The 12,978-nt window shown below is 38.5% G+C and overlaps 1 protein-coding gene across 1 annotated transcript in view; it reads right to left on the reverse strand.

Moving 5' to 3' along the window:
* The window catches only part of GALNTL6 (polypeptide N-acetylgalactosaminyltransferase like 6), a 1,098,474-nt gene that overhangs the window by 648,677 nt on the left and 436,819 nt on the right, over positions 1–12,978 (reverse strand). The window contains exon 3 of the mRNA XM_060101558.1: positions 720–858. Within this exon, the coding sequence (XP_059957541.1) occupies positions 720–858 (139 nt within the window). The remainder of the gene's footprint in view (positions 1–719; positions 859–12,978) is intronic.

A 12,978-nucleotide genomic window follows, 5' to 3' on the forward strand; every position in this document is an offset into this window, starting at 1 on the left:
ACTCATGTTAGGCACTTTCTAAGGAAATGTAACAACAATGGCACTGATATGGCCAAGGTGAGGATGCAGTCAGTCGAAGGCATGCACATGTAGACAATTCTGACAGCACTAATTACTAGAGAAAACCAGGAGCTTCAGAATGTGCATGATCAAACGCAAAGTTATAGATGTCATCTGAAAGCACTTCGGTTTAAATGGAGATCATGCCACCAACTTCATAATGAAAATGGATATTAAGTTTTTGACAGTTGACAGTGACTCTTTTGGAATTTTAAAGGTTATTTCAATTTAAATAAAAAGTGTTTAAGATTATGTTGGTTAGTTATTTTATATATAGTAGTGTATGTATCCTAAACTCCTAATTTATCCGCCCCCCACCTTTCCCCTTTGGTAACCATCAAGTTTCTTTAGGGAAAAGAATCTGAAAAAGAATATACACACACACACACACACACACACACACACACTATATACATATATACACATACATATAACTGAATCACTTTGCTGTACATCTGAAACTAACACAACATTGTAAATCAACTATACTTCAATAAAAAAACAAAAACAAAAAAATATATGATTATAGAATATAAACAGCTTCTATAAAATTAATAGGGCAAAGTTACTCATTTGTGTATCTCACCATGATATACATCAAACATGAATCAAAACAGACAAAAAAAAACCGCTCTGCGCAGAGGAGAGCTGACACTCACTTTGCGTGGCGGATATCTGGCAGGGACCTCTCTAGAGCAATGTTGTTGCTGACAAAAATATTGAAACCATTTTCCCTGTAAGCTGAGTCATCGTGGTCCTCTTCAGTGAGGGGGTAAGGTTTCCCATGCTCACCTTTCCCTAGCAGGAGAAGAGAAAAAGGGATTATTGTCTGTGTAAAAACCATCTCATCTTCTAGAACAGATAATAAGACACAAATGCGTGTGTTTCTTTAGTTGCCTGTTACTATGCTCCAAAGAAAGCTCTAGCAGCAGGATTTGATTATATTATTTAGAGAGACACTCATGATAAAAAGCAAGCAACACAGAAGTAAAAAGTATAATCTTATCTCTCAGAGAAAACCACTGCGAAGAGTTTATGTGTATGTTTGCTAACATTTGTATACAGATTCTAATATACATACTGCTCTATAATTTGATTTTCTCCAACATAACTGTATAAAAGCCATCACTTCACTGAGTTCTGCTGGTTGATATAATTTCATTGCATCCCAATTTACACTATTCTGCTGAAGATATATTTTTAAGTTATTTCCAATTTTACATATTATAAACAATGTTAAAATAAACATATTTGCTTAATATTCCTAGTTAGGTATACTTGGAAGTGGTGGCAGGGTATAAATTTTATTTTACAAATAAAATTGCCAGACTACCTTTAGAGTGAGTAGATAGCTTTCACACAGCCCCAGAAGCATGAGATACTCTTTTGAAATTTACTGGTAAAAATATATATTAGTCACACATTTGCCTTCTCTTGACTAATAATAAAACTAATTTTACATACATTTATCATTTGTATTTCTTACATTGTAAAATGATTGTCTGGAGATTTTAAAAAACAGTTTCTTTTAAGAGCAATTTACATATTATGTTTGCTAAAGCTTTCTTAATTACGTACATTGTAAATATTTTGTAGGTTTCTTTTATTTAAATCTAATTTAAGGTTTCTGTTTTCTGGTTCTGCAGGTAAGGAGTTGGAAGTTGCCACTCTGTCTTGACAACCAATACAAAGCTGAAGAGACTGAAAAAACCAACAGCTCTTCTTGGATCCCGAAGAGAGGAGAGGACACAGGGCAACAGAGACAGGCGGCAGAGTGCAGGAGCTAAACCTTACCAGAGCAGGGGCTCGTGAGCAGAAACACCAGGAACCAGCGCCAGGGTAGGAAAACCTGGACTATAATTGACAAACTGCTGGGGGCTCTGCGCAGACAAGTCGGAGAAGTAAAAACCTTCTGGAGGACCCAGTCATAGAGAGGTTCCAGTTTTATTGAGATTTATCTCCGGGAGCTCAACCAAGTTCCCAGAGTAAGTACTGAAGAAAAATTATCTTGAGCTTCTGGCAGGAGGAGGAGAGAAGGAACCATTGTGAAATACGTCAGAACACCCTGGTGTTCTCAATAAGGCTTGCCCTCAGGGGAAACTAGTTAACCAGAGCCCCACCTGCTCTGGTGTATCCTGTAGAGCCAAACTGACCCAGGAGAAGGGAAATTCCTGACTCTAGCCGACTCTAACCATTCCGCCCAAGTGCGGAGAAAAATCCTGAGAAACTGCTGCAAAATTCACAGTTCAGAAGCCCAGGGTCACTAGAAGACTGAGATCTAATCACGAGACTGTGGGCATTCCCCTCCCACCATACCTCTACACCACATCATGAAAGGCTTATTTCCAGCAATTTCTTTCATCTGGTTCATCAAGTCCAGCTGTCAAGGAAAAAAATCACAAGGCATGCCAAAAGGCAAAATCACAATTTGAAGAGACGGGAGAAATGGAGAAGGCATCAGAATCAGACATAGCAGGGATGTAAGAATTATCAGACTGAGAATTTTAAATAACTGTGGTTAATATACTAAGGGTCCTAACAGAAGAGTAGAAAACGTGCAAGAACAGATGGGCAATGTCAGCAGAGAGATGGAAATCCTAAAAAAGAACCAAAAATAGATGATAAAAAAACACCTTAAAAGAAATGAAGAATACTTCTGATGGGTTTATGAGTAGAAGTGGATACAGATGAGGAAAGATTCTCAGAGCCAGAGGATTTATCCAAAGAATCTTCAAAATCCGAAAAGCAAATAGAACAAAAACTTAAGAAAGTAGAGTGGAATACCCAAGGGCATGGGATAACTACAAAAGATGTAACATATACATAATGGGAACAACAGAAGGAGAAAAGAGGAAGGAACAGACTATTTGAAAAAACACTGACAGAAAAATTTCCCCAAATGAATATCAGGCCCCAAACCACAGATCCAAGAAGCTCACAGAACACAATGCAGGACAAATTACCAAAACACTACACAGAGGCATATCATTTTCAAATGATAGAAAATCAAAAATAAAGAAAAAATCTCAAAAGAAAACAGAGGAAAAACTCCTTACCTATAGAGGAACAAAGAATTATATCCAACTTCTCTTCAGAAGCCATGCAAGCAAGAAGAAAGTGGAGTGAAATAGTTAAAGAATTGAGAGAAAAAACCTCCCCATGTAGAACTCCATATCCTGTGAAACTAACCTGCAAAACTGAAGGAGAAGTAAGGTCATCTCAGACAAACAAAAATTGATGGAATTTGTTCCTATTAGACCTGCCTTGTGAGAAATGTTTAAAAACAAGTTCTTTAAAAAGAAGTAAATGATATAGGTCAGAAACCTGGATCTACATAAAGGAAGAACACTGAAGAAAGCATTAGGGAAGATAAAATAAAAACTAACACCTTGAGAGAGGACCTTCAAGATGGTGGAAGAGTAAGAGTGGCGATCACCTTCCTCCCCACAAATACATTAAAAATACAACTACAAGTGGAACAACTCCTACAGAACAGCTACTAAACGCTGGCAGAAGACCTCAGACCTCCCCAAAGGCAAGAAACTCCCCACGTACCTGGGGAGGGCAAAAGAAAAAAGAATAAACAGAGACAAAAGGATACGGACGGGACCTACACCAGTGGGAAGAAGCCGTGAAGGAGGAAAGGTTTCCACACACTAGGAGCCCCTTCGCGGGCGGAGACTGCGGGTGGCGGAGGGGGAAAGCTTCGGAGCCGCGGAGGAGACCGCAGCCACAGGGGTGCGGAAGGCAAAGCGGAGAGATTCCCGCACAGAGGATCGGTGCCGACCGCCACTCACCAGCCGAGAGGCTTGTTCTCCTCACCCGCCGGGGCGGGCGGGGCTGGGAGCTGAGGCTCGGGTTTCAGTCAGAGCGCTGGCAGCGTGAACACAGCCTGAAGGGAGTTAGTGCGCCACGGCTGGCCGGGAGGGAGTCCGGGGAAAAGTCTGGAGCTGCCGAAGAGGCAAGAGACTTTTCCTTCCCTCTTTGTTTCCTGGTGCATGAGGAGAGGGGATTCAGAGCGCTGCTTAAAGGAGCTCCAGAGACGGGCGTGGGACACTGGGGCTGCTGCTGCCACCACCAAGAAGCCCGTGTGCGAGCGCAGGTCACTCTCCACACCTCCCCTCCAGGGAGCCTGTGCAGCTCGCCACCGCCAGGGTCCCGGGCTCCACAGACAACATCCCCGGGAGAACGCACGGGCGCGCCTCGGGCTGACGCAACGTCACGCCGGCCTCCGCCGACGCACGCTCGCCCCGCCTCCACACCCCTCCCTCCTCCCGCCCCAGCCTGAGTGAGCCAGAGTCCCCGATTCAGCTGCTCCTTTAACCCCGTCCTGTCTGAGTGAAGAACAGACGCCCTCAGGCGACCTACAAGCAGAGGCGGGGCCGAATCCAAAGCTGAGCCCCGGGAGCTGTGCGAACAAAGAAGAGAAAGGGGAATCTCTCCCAGCAGCCTCAGAAGCAGCGGATTAAAGCTCCGCAATCAACTTGATGTACCTGCATCTGTGGAATACCTGAATAGACAACGAATCATCCCAAATTGAGGAGGTGGACTTTGAGACCAACTATAGACTGGGGGTTTGCTTTCTGCATCTAATTTGTTTCTGGTTTTATGTTTATCTGAGTTTACTTTTTAATGCTTGTTATCACTGCTGGATTTGTTTATTGGTGTGGTTGCTCTCTTCATTTTTTGAATTTTTTAAACTTTTTATTTTAATAATTTTTTATTTTAATAACTTTTTTATTTTATTTTTAGTCCTCCTTGCTGTTTTTTTTCTCCCTTTTCTTCTGAGCTGTGTGGCTGACAGGGTCTTGATACTCTGGCCGTGTGTCAGGCCTGAGCCTCTGAGGTGGGAGAACCGAGTTCACAACACTGGACAACCAGAGACCTCCTGACCCCATGTAATATGAATCGGTGAGAGCTCTCCCAGAGATCTCCATCTCAATGCTAACACCCAGCTCCAATCAATGACCAGCAAGCTCCAGTGCTGGACACCACCTGCCAAACAACTAGCAAGATAGGAACACAACCCCACCCATTAGCAGACAGGCTGCTTAAAATCATACTAAGTTCACAGACACCCCAAAACACACAACCAGACGTGGTCCTGCCCACCAGAAAGACAAGATCCAGCCTCATCCACCAGAAAAAAGGCACCAGTCCCCTCCACCAGTAAGCCTACACAACCCACTGAACCAAGGATACCCACTGGGGACAGACATCAAAAACAATGGGACTATGAACCTGCAGCCTGCAAAAAGGAAACCCCCAAAACAGTAAGTTAAGCAAAATGAGAAGACAGAGAAACACACAGCAGAGGAAGGAGCAAGGCACAAACCCACAAGACCAAACACATGAAGAGGAAATAGGCAGTCTACCTGAAAAAGAATTCAGAGTAATGATAGTAAAGATGATTCAAAATCTCGTAAACAGAATGGAGAAAAAATACAAGAAACGTTTAACAAGGACCTAGAAGAACTAAAGAGCAAACAAACAGTGATGAAAAATGCAATAAATGAAATTTAAAATTCTCTAGAAGAAATCAATAACACAATAAATGAGGCAGAAGAATGGATAAGTGACCTGGAAGATAAAATACTGGAAATAACTACTACAGAGCAGAATAAAGAAAAAAAGAACGAAAAGAATTGAGGACAGTCACAGAGACCTCTGGGACAACATTAATTGCACCAAAATTCAAATTATAAGGGTCCCAGAAGAAGAAGACAAAAAGAAAGGGACTGAGAAAACATTTGAAGAGATTATAGTTGAAAATTTCCCTAATATGGGAAAGGAAATAGTCAATCAACTCCAGGAAGCACAGAGAGTCCCATACAGGATAAATCCAAGGAGAAACAGGCCAAGACACATATTTATGAAACTATCAAAAATTAAATATAAAGAAAAAATATTAAAAGTAGCAAAGGAAAAACAACAAATAACATACAGGGAATCCCCGTAAGGTTAAGAGCTGATCTTTCAGCAGAAACTCTGCAAGCCAGAAGGGAGTGGCAGGACATATTTAAAATGATGAAAGGGAAAAACCTACAACCAAGATTACTCTACCCAGCAAGGATCTCATTCAGTTTTGACAGAGAAATTAAAACCTTTACAGACAAGCAAAAGGTAAGACAATTTGGCACCACCAAACCAGCTTTACAACAAATGCTAAAGGAACTTCTCTAGGCAGGAAACACAAGAGAAGGAAAAGAGCTACAATAATAAACCCCAAACTATTAAGAAAATGGTAATGGGAACATACATATCAATACTAACTTAAATGTAAATAGGTTAAATGCTCCAGCCAAAAGACATAGACTGGCTGAATGCATACAAAAACAAGACCTGTATATATGCTGTCTACAAGAGACCCACTTCAGACCAAGGGACACATACAGACTGAAAGTGAGGGGATGGAAAAAGATATTCCATGCAAATGGAAATCAAAAGAAAGCTGGAGTAGCAATTCTCATATCAGACAAAATAGACTTTAAAATAAAGAATGTTACAAGAGACAAAGAAGGACACTACATAATGATCAAGGGATCAATCCAAGAAGAAGATATAACAATTGTAAATATTTATGCACCCAACACAGTAGCACCTCAATACATAAGGCAAATGCTAGCAGCCATAAAAGGGGAAATCGACAACAACACAATAGTAGGGGATTTTAACACCCCACTTTCTCCAATGGATAGATCATCCAAAATGAAAGTAAATAAGGAAATACAAGCTTTAAATGACACATTAAACAAGATGGACTTAATTGATATTTATAGGACATTCCATCCAAAAACAACAGAATACACTTTCTTCTCAAGTGCTCGTGGAACATTCTCCAGGACAGATCATATCTTGGGTCACAAATCAAGCTCTGGTAAATTTAAGAAAATTGAAATCTCATAAACAATGTAACCTTACACCTAAAGCAATTAGAGAAAGAAGGACAAAAAACCGCCCCAAAGTTAGCCAAAGGAAACAAATCATAAAGATTAGAGCAGAAGTAAATGAAAAAGAAATGAAGGAAACAATAGCAAAGATTAATAAAACTAAATGCTGGCTCTTTGAGAAGAAAAAATTGATACACCATTAGCCAGACTCGTCAAGAAGAAAAGGGAGAAGTCAAATCAACAGAATTACAATTGAAAAAGGAGAAGTAACAACTGACCCTGCAGAAATACAAAGGATCATGAGAGATTACTACAAGCAACTCTATGCCAATAAAATGGACAACCTGGAAGAAATGGACAAATTCTTGGAAAAGCACAATCTTCTAAGACTGAACCAGGAGGAAAATATAAACAGACCGATCACAAGCACTGAAATTGAAACTGTGATTAAAAATGTTCAAAGAAACAAAAGCCCAGGACCAGATGGCTTCACAGGCGAATTCTATCAAGCATTTAGAGAAGAGCTAACACCTATCCTTCTCAAACTCTTCCAAAATATAGCAGAGGGAGGAACACTCCCAAACTCATTCTACGAGGCCACCATCACCCTGATACCAAAACCAGACAAAGATGTCACAAAGAAAGAAAACTACAGGCCAATATCACTGAGGAACATAGATGCAAAAATCCTCAACAAAGTACTAGCAAACAGAATCCAACAGCACATTAACAGGATCATACATCACGATCAAGTGGGGTTTACCCCAGGGATGCAAGGATTCTTCAATATATGCAAATCAATCAATGTGATAAACCATATTAACAAAGTGAAGGATAAAAACCATATGATCATCTCAATAGATGTAGAAAAAGCTTTCGACACGATTTAACACCCATTTATGATAAAAACTCTCGAAAAATTAGGCACAGTCGGAACTTACCTCAACATAATAAAGGCCATATATGACAAACCCACAGCCAACATTGTTCTCAAGGCTGAAAAAGTGAAACCATTTTCACTAAGATCAGGAAAAAGACAAGGTTGCCCACTCTCACCACTATTATTCAACATAGCTTTGGAAGTTTTAGCCACAGCAATCAGAGAAGAGAAAGAAATAAAAGGAATCCAAATCGGAAAAGAAAAAGTAAAACTGTCACTGTTTGCAGATGACATGATACTATACATAGAGAATCCTAAAGATGATACCAGAAAACTTCTAGACCTAATCAATGAATTTGGTAAAGCAGCAGGATACAAAATTAATGCACAGAAATCTCTTGCGTTCCTATACACTAATGATGAAAAATCTGAAAGAGAAACTAAGGAAACACTCCCGTTTACCACTGCAACAAAAAGAACAAAATACCTAGGAATAATCCTACCTAAGGAGACAGAAGACCTATATGCAGAAAACTATAAGACACTGATGAAATAAATCAAAGATGACACAAACAGATGGAAAAATATACCGTGTTCTTGGATTGGAAGAATCAACACAGTGAAAATCCCTATACTACCCAAAGCAATCTACAGGTTCAATGCAATCCCTGTCACACTACCAATGGCATTTTTCACAGAAATATAACAAAAAATTTCACAATTTGTATGGAATCACAAAAAACCTGAACAGCCAAATAAATCTTGAGGAAGAAAAATGGAGCTCGAGGAATCAGGCTCCCTGACTTCATACTAAATTACAAAGCTACAGTAATGAAAACAGTATGTTACTGGCACAAAAAAAGACATATAGATCAATGGAACAGGATAGAAAGCCCAGAGATAAACCCATGCACATATGGTCACCTTATCTTTGAAAAAGGAGGCAAGAATATACAGTGGAGAAAAGACAGCCTCTTCAATAAGTGGTGCTGGGAAAACTGGACAGCTCCATGTAAAAGAATGAAATTAGAACACTCCCTAGCACCATACACAAAAATAAACTCAAAATGGATTAAAGACCTAAACGTAAGGCCAAAAAATATAAAACTCTTAGAGGAAAACATAGGCAGAACACTGCATGACATAAATCACAGCAAGATCCTTTTTGACCCACCTCCTAGGGCAATGGAAATAAAAACAAAAATAAACAAATGGGACCTAATGAAACTTAAAAGCTTTGGCACAGCAAAGGAAACCATAAACAAGATGAAAAGACAACCCTCAGAATGGGAGCAAATATTTGCAAATGAAGCAACTGACAAAGGATTAATCTCCAAAATATATAAGCAGCTCATGCAGCTCAATATCAAAAACACAAACAACCCAATCCGAAAATGGGCAGAAGACCTAAATAGACATTTATCCAAAGAAGATATCCAGATTGCCAACAAACACATGAAAAGATGCTCAACATCACTAATCATTAGAGAAATGCAAATCAAAACTACAGTGAGGTATCACATCACACCAGTCAGAATGGCCATCATCAAAATCTACAAACAATAAATGCTGGAGAGGGTGTGGAAAAAAGGGAACCTTTTTGCACTGTTGGTGGGAATGTAAATTAATACAGCCACTATGGAGAACAGTATGGAGGTTCTTTAAATCCTAAAAATAGAACTACCATACGACTCAGCAATCCCACTACTGGGCATATACCCTGAGAAAACCATAATTCAAAGAGTCATGTACCGCTATGTTCATAGCAGCACTATTTACCCTAGCCAGGACATGGAAGTAACCTAAGCGTCCATTCACAGGTGAATGGATAAAGAAGATGTGGCACAGATATACAATGGAATATTACTCAGGCATAAAAGGAAATGAAATTGAGTTATTTGTAGTGAGGTGGATGGACCTAGAGTCTGTCATACAGAGTGAAGTAAGTCAGAAAGAGAAAAACAAATACCGTATGCTAACACATATATATGGAATCTAGAAAAAAAAATGTTTCTGAAGAACCTAGGGGCAGGACAGGAATAAAGACGCAGACGTAGAGAATGGAGTTGAGGACACGGGGAGGGGGAAGGTGAAGCTGGGACGAAGTGAGAGAGTGGCATGGACATATATGCACTACCAAATGTAAAATAGATAGCTAGTGGGAAGCAGCCAGCCGCATAGCACAGGGAGATCAGCTTGGTGCCTTGTGACCATCTAGATGGGTTGGTTAGGGAGGGTGGGTGGAGACGCAAGAGGGAAGGGCTATGGGGATATATGTATATGTATAGCTGATTCACTTTGTTATACAGCAGAAACTAACACACCATTGTAAAGCAATTATACTCCAATAAAGATGTTAGAAAAAAATTAATGTTCTTATTTCAAAAAGAGAAACTAATACTTTTTAATCTTATTCTTAATTAATATATCAGTGTGTTCAATGTATAAAATCAACAATGTAATAGATTATATATGCTTATGTATAATTATATTATTTCTATATATATTACATATATACACACAGTCATGTATGCTTATGTAGTATTTGTATATATATATATATTACATATATATAGGTACACACATTCATGCATGCTTATAAAAAAGTGGAATGGATGAAAGCAATGACAGACGAGATAGGAGGAAGGAATTACTATTTAGGATCATTTTGTTATTTTAAGGTACTCACACTACCTGTGAAGTGCTATGGTGTTATTTAAAAATAGACTTGGATTAGCTGTAAATGCATATTGCAAACTCTAGGGCAACCACTACAAAAAAGTAAAAAAAAAAAAAGCATAACTGTTATGCTAAGACGTGGAGAAAAATGAAATCGTATAAAAACCTGTTTAATATACAAAAGAAAAAAAAGTGGAAGATAGACATGGAACAAGGATGACATAGATGACAAATAGAAAATAGTAATGAATAAGGTAGATATTAATCAAAACTATATCAAGAATCACTTTGAATGTCAATGGCCTAATTGCACCAATTAAAAGAGACTGTTAGAGTGGATCAAAATAAATGTAATATAAGATTTTTTCCACCCAGATTATTTTACCTTTTTTCATAGTTTCTTATTACACATTATATTTATAAGTAAGCCCTTTCCTACTCCACTATTATTTTTAAAATTCATTCATGAATTCAGAGTTTTACTAACATTTTGTTTTGTTTTATTCATTAAAATATTTGAACCATCTGGAACGTGTTCTGGTGTGAGAAGTGAGAAAAGAAGCACATTTATTTTTAAACACACAGTTAGGTGTTGTAGGAATGACATTTAATGAATAATCTGTCATTTTCTTTCTTGCTTTAAAATGCCACATACAAGTAAAAATAGAGTTACCATATGATCCAGCAATCCTACTCCTGGGCATATATCTAGAAAAGATGAAAACTCTAATTCAAAAAGATAGCCATCCCAATGTTCATAGCAGCATTGTTTATAATAGCCAAGACATGGAACCAACCTAAATGCCCATCAACAGATGAATGGATAAAGAAGAGTGGTACATATACAGAATGGAATATTACTCAGCCATAAAAAGAAATGAAATAATGCCATTTGCAGCAACATGGATGGCCCTAGAGGTTATCATACAAAATGAAGTTAGAAAAAGACAAATATCGAATGATATCACTTATATGTGGAATCTAAAATATGACACAAATGAACTTATTTACAAAACAGACACAGACTCACAGACATAGAAAACAAATTTATGGTTACCAAAGTGGGAAAGAGGGTGGGGGAGGGATAAATTAGGAGTTTGGGATTAACATATTCACACCACTGTATATATATAAAATAGATAAGCAACAAGGATTTACTATATTGCATAGGGAACTATACTCAGTATCTTGCAATAACCTAGAATGGAAAATAATGTATATATTTCAGTAATACCTCAAATAGAAGTGAAAACATCTTTTTTTTTAAAGCTTCTAGTTTCTGCCACAGTGGCATTAACCTCAGTAGAGCCAACAGTCAAGATCAAACATCTGGGGATTGATAGGAATTATATGCTCAAGAAGCAGACTAAAAATCTCTTCAATTTTAAGGGAGAGAAACAAACATTTTTAAGTTTTTCACTTTTGGCACCAAAAAAAATCAGTACTGAGTCTCGTCTGATTTTCTCTTTTGATTTCTTAGGAGAAAATGTCACTTGCTTTTACAAACTAAATGGTAAGTAAATGAGTCAGTGAGAAATTTCATTTGTATACCAGATAATTCTTGAGCCTCCACTAAGTACAAAGTACTATGTTAAAAAATTTTATATATATTTTTTGATGCAACACTGTGAAATAAACATAGTTTTACCCATGTTACATGTAAGTTAACAAAAGAGACACTGGTATTTTCAATGAACATTGCCACAATTAGCCATTAGCCATCTAACCTGGGGAAACTTTGTTTTCTTAATAAATTTATATATTTTATTTATTTTTGGCTGCATTGGGTCTTCTCTGCTGTGCGCAGGCTTTTTCTAGTTGTAGTGAGCAGGGCTACTCTTTGTTGTGGTGCACAGGCTTCTCATCGCAGTGGCTTGCTTCTCTTGTTGCGGAGCACAGGCTCTAGGCACGCGGGCTTCAGTAGCTGTGGCTCACGGGCTCTAGAGCGCAGGCTCAGTAGTTGTGGTGCACGGGCCCAGCTGCTCCACGGCATGTGGGATCCTCCCGGACCAGGGCTCGAACCCGTGTCCTAACCTGGGGAAACTTTTAAAAGATCTAAGTCTCTCTCCCATGAGTGGCCAAACTAGCTAGAAAAGGTCTTTTGACCTTATATATTCTTTGGTGTTAACTGGATTTATAGGCCACTCCGTAAATCCTATTCAATAAAATAAAATCACAGTGCATAACAGTCTTCACTTTCTTTAACAAACTTTTGTTTTTAAATTTAAATGCCCTAAGTGAAATGTATGCACACACCTGAGGCTTCTTTTCTGTAATTTTTTGGTAGATATTGTTAATGGTGAACTTTTAGACTCGGCCACTTTTAAGACTATAGATACGAAATTTTAAAGCTACACATTCATTCAAACATCTGTCAGTCAAAGGAAAATTCATTTTCTTTGTATAACAATGTGGTCTTCAGATGATACATCCCAGGTGGCAAGGCTTTTCCAGTTAATGAGTGACTCT

Source organism: Mesoplodon densirostris, chromosome 6 (genome assembly GCF_025265405.1).
Source record: "Mesoplodon densirostris isolate mMesDen1 chromosome 6, mMesDen1 primary haplotype, whole genome shotgun sequence".
Taxonomy (NCBI): domain Eukaryota; kingdom Metazoa; phylum Chordata; class Mammalia; order Artiodactyla; family Ziphiidae; genus Mesoplodon; species Mesoplodon densirostris.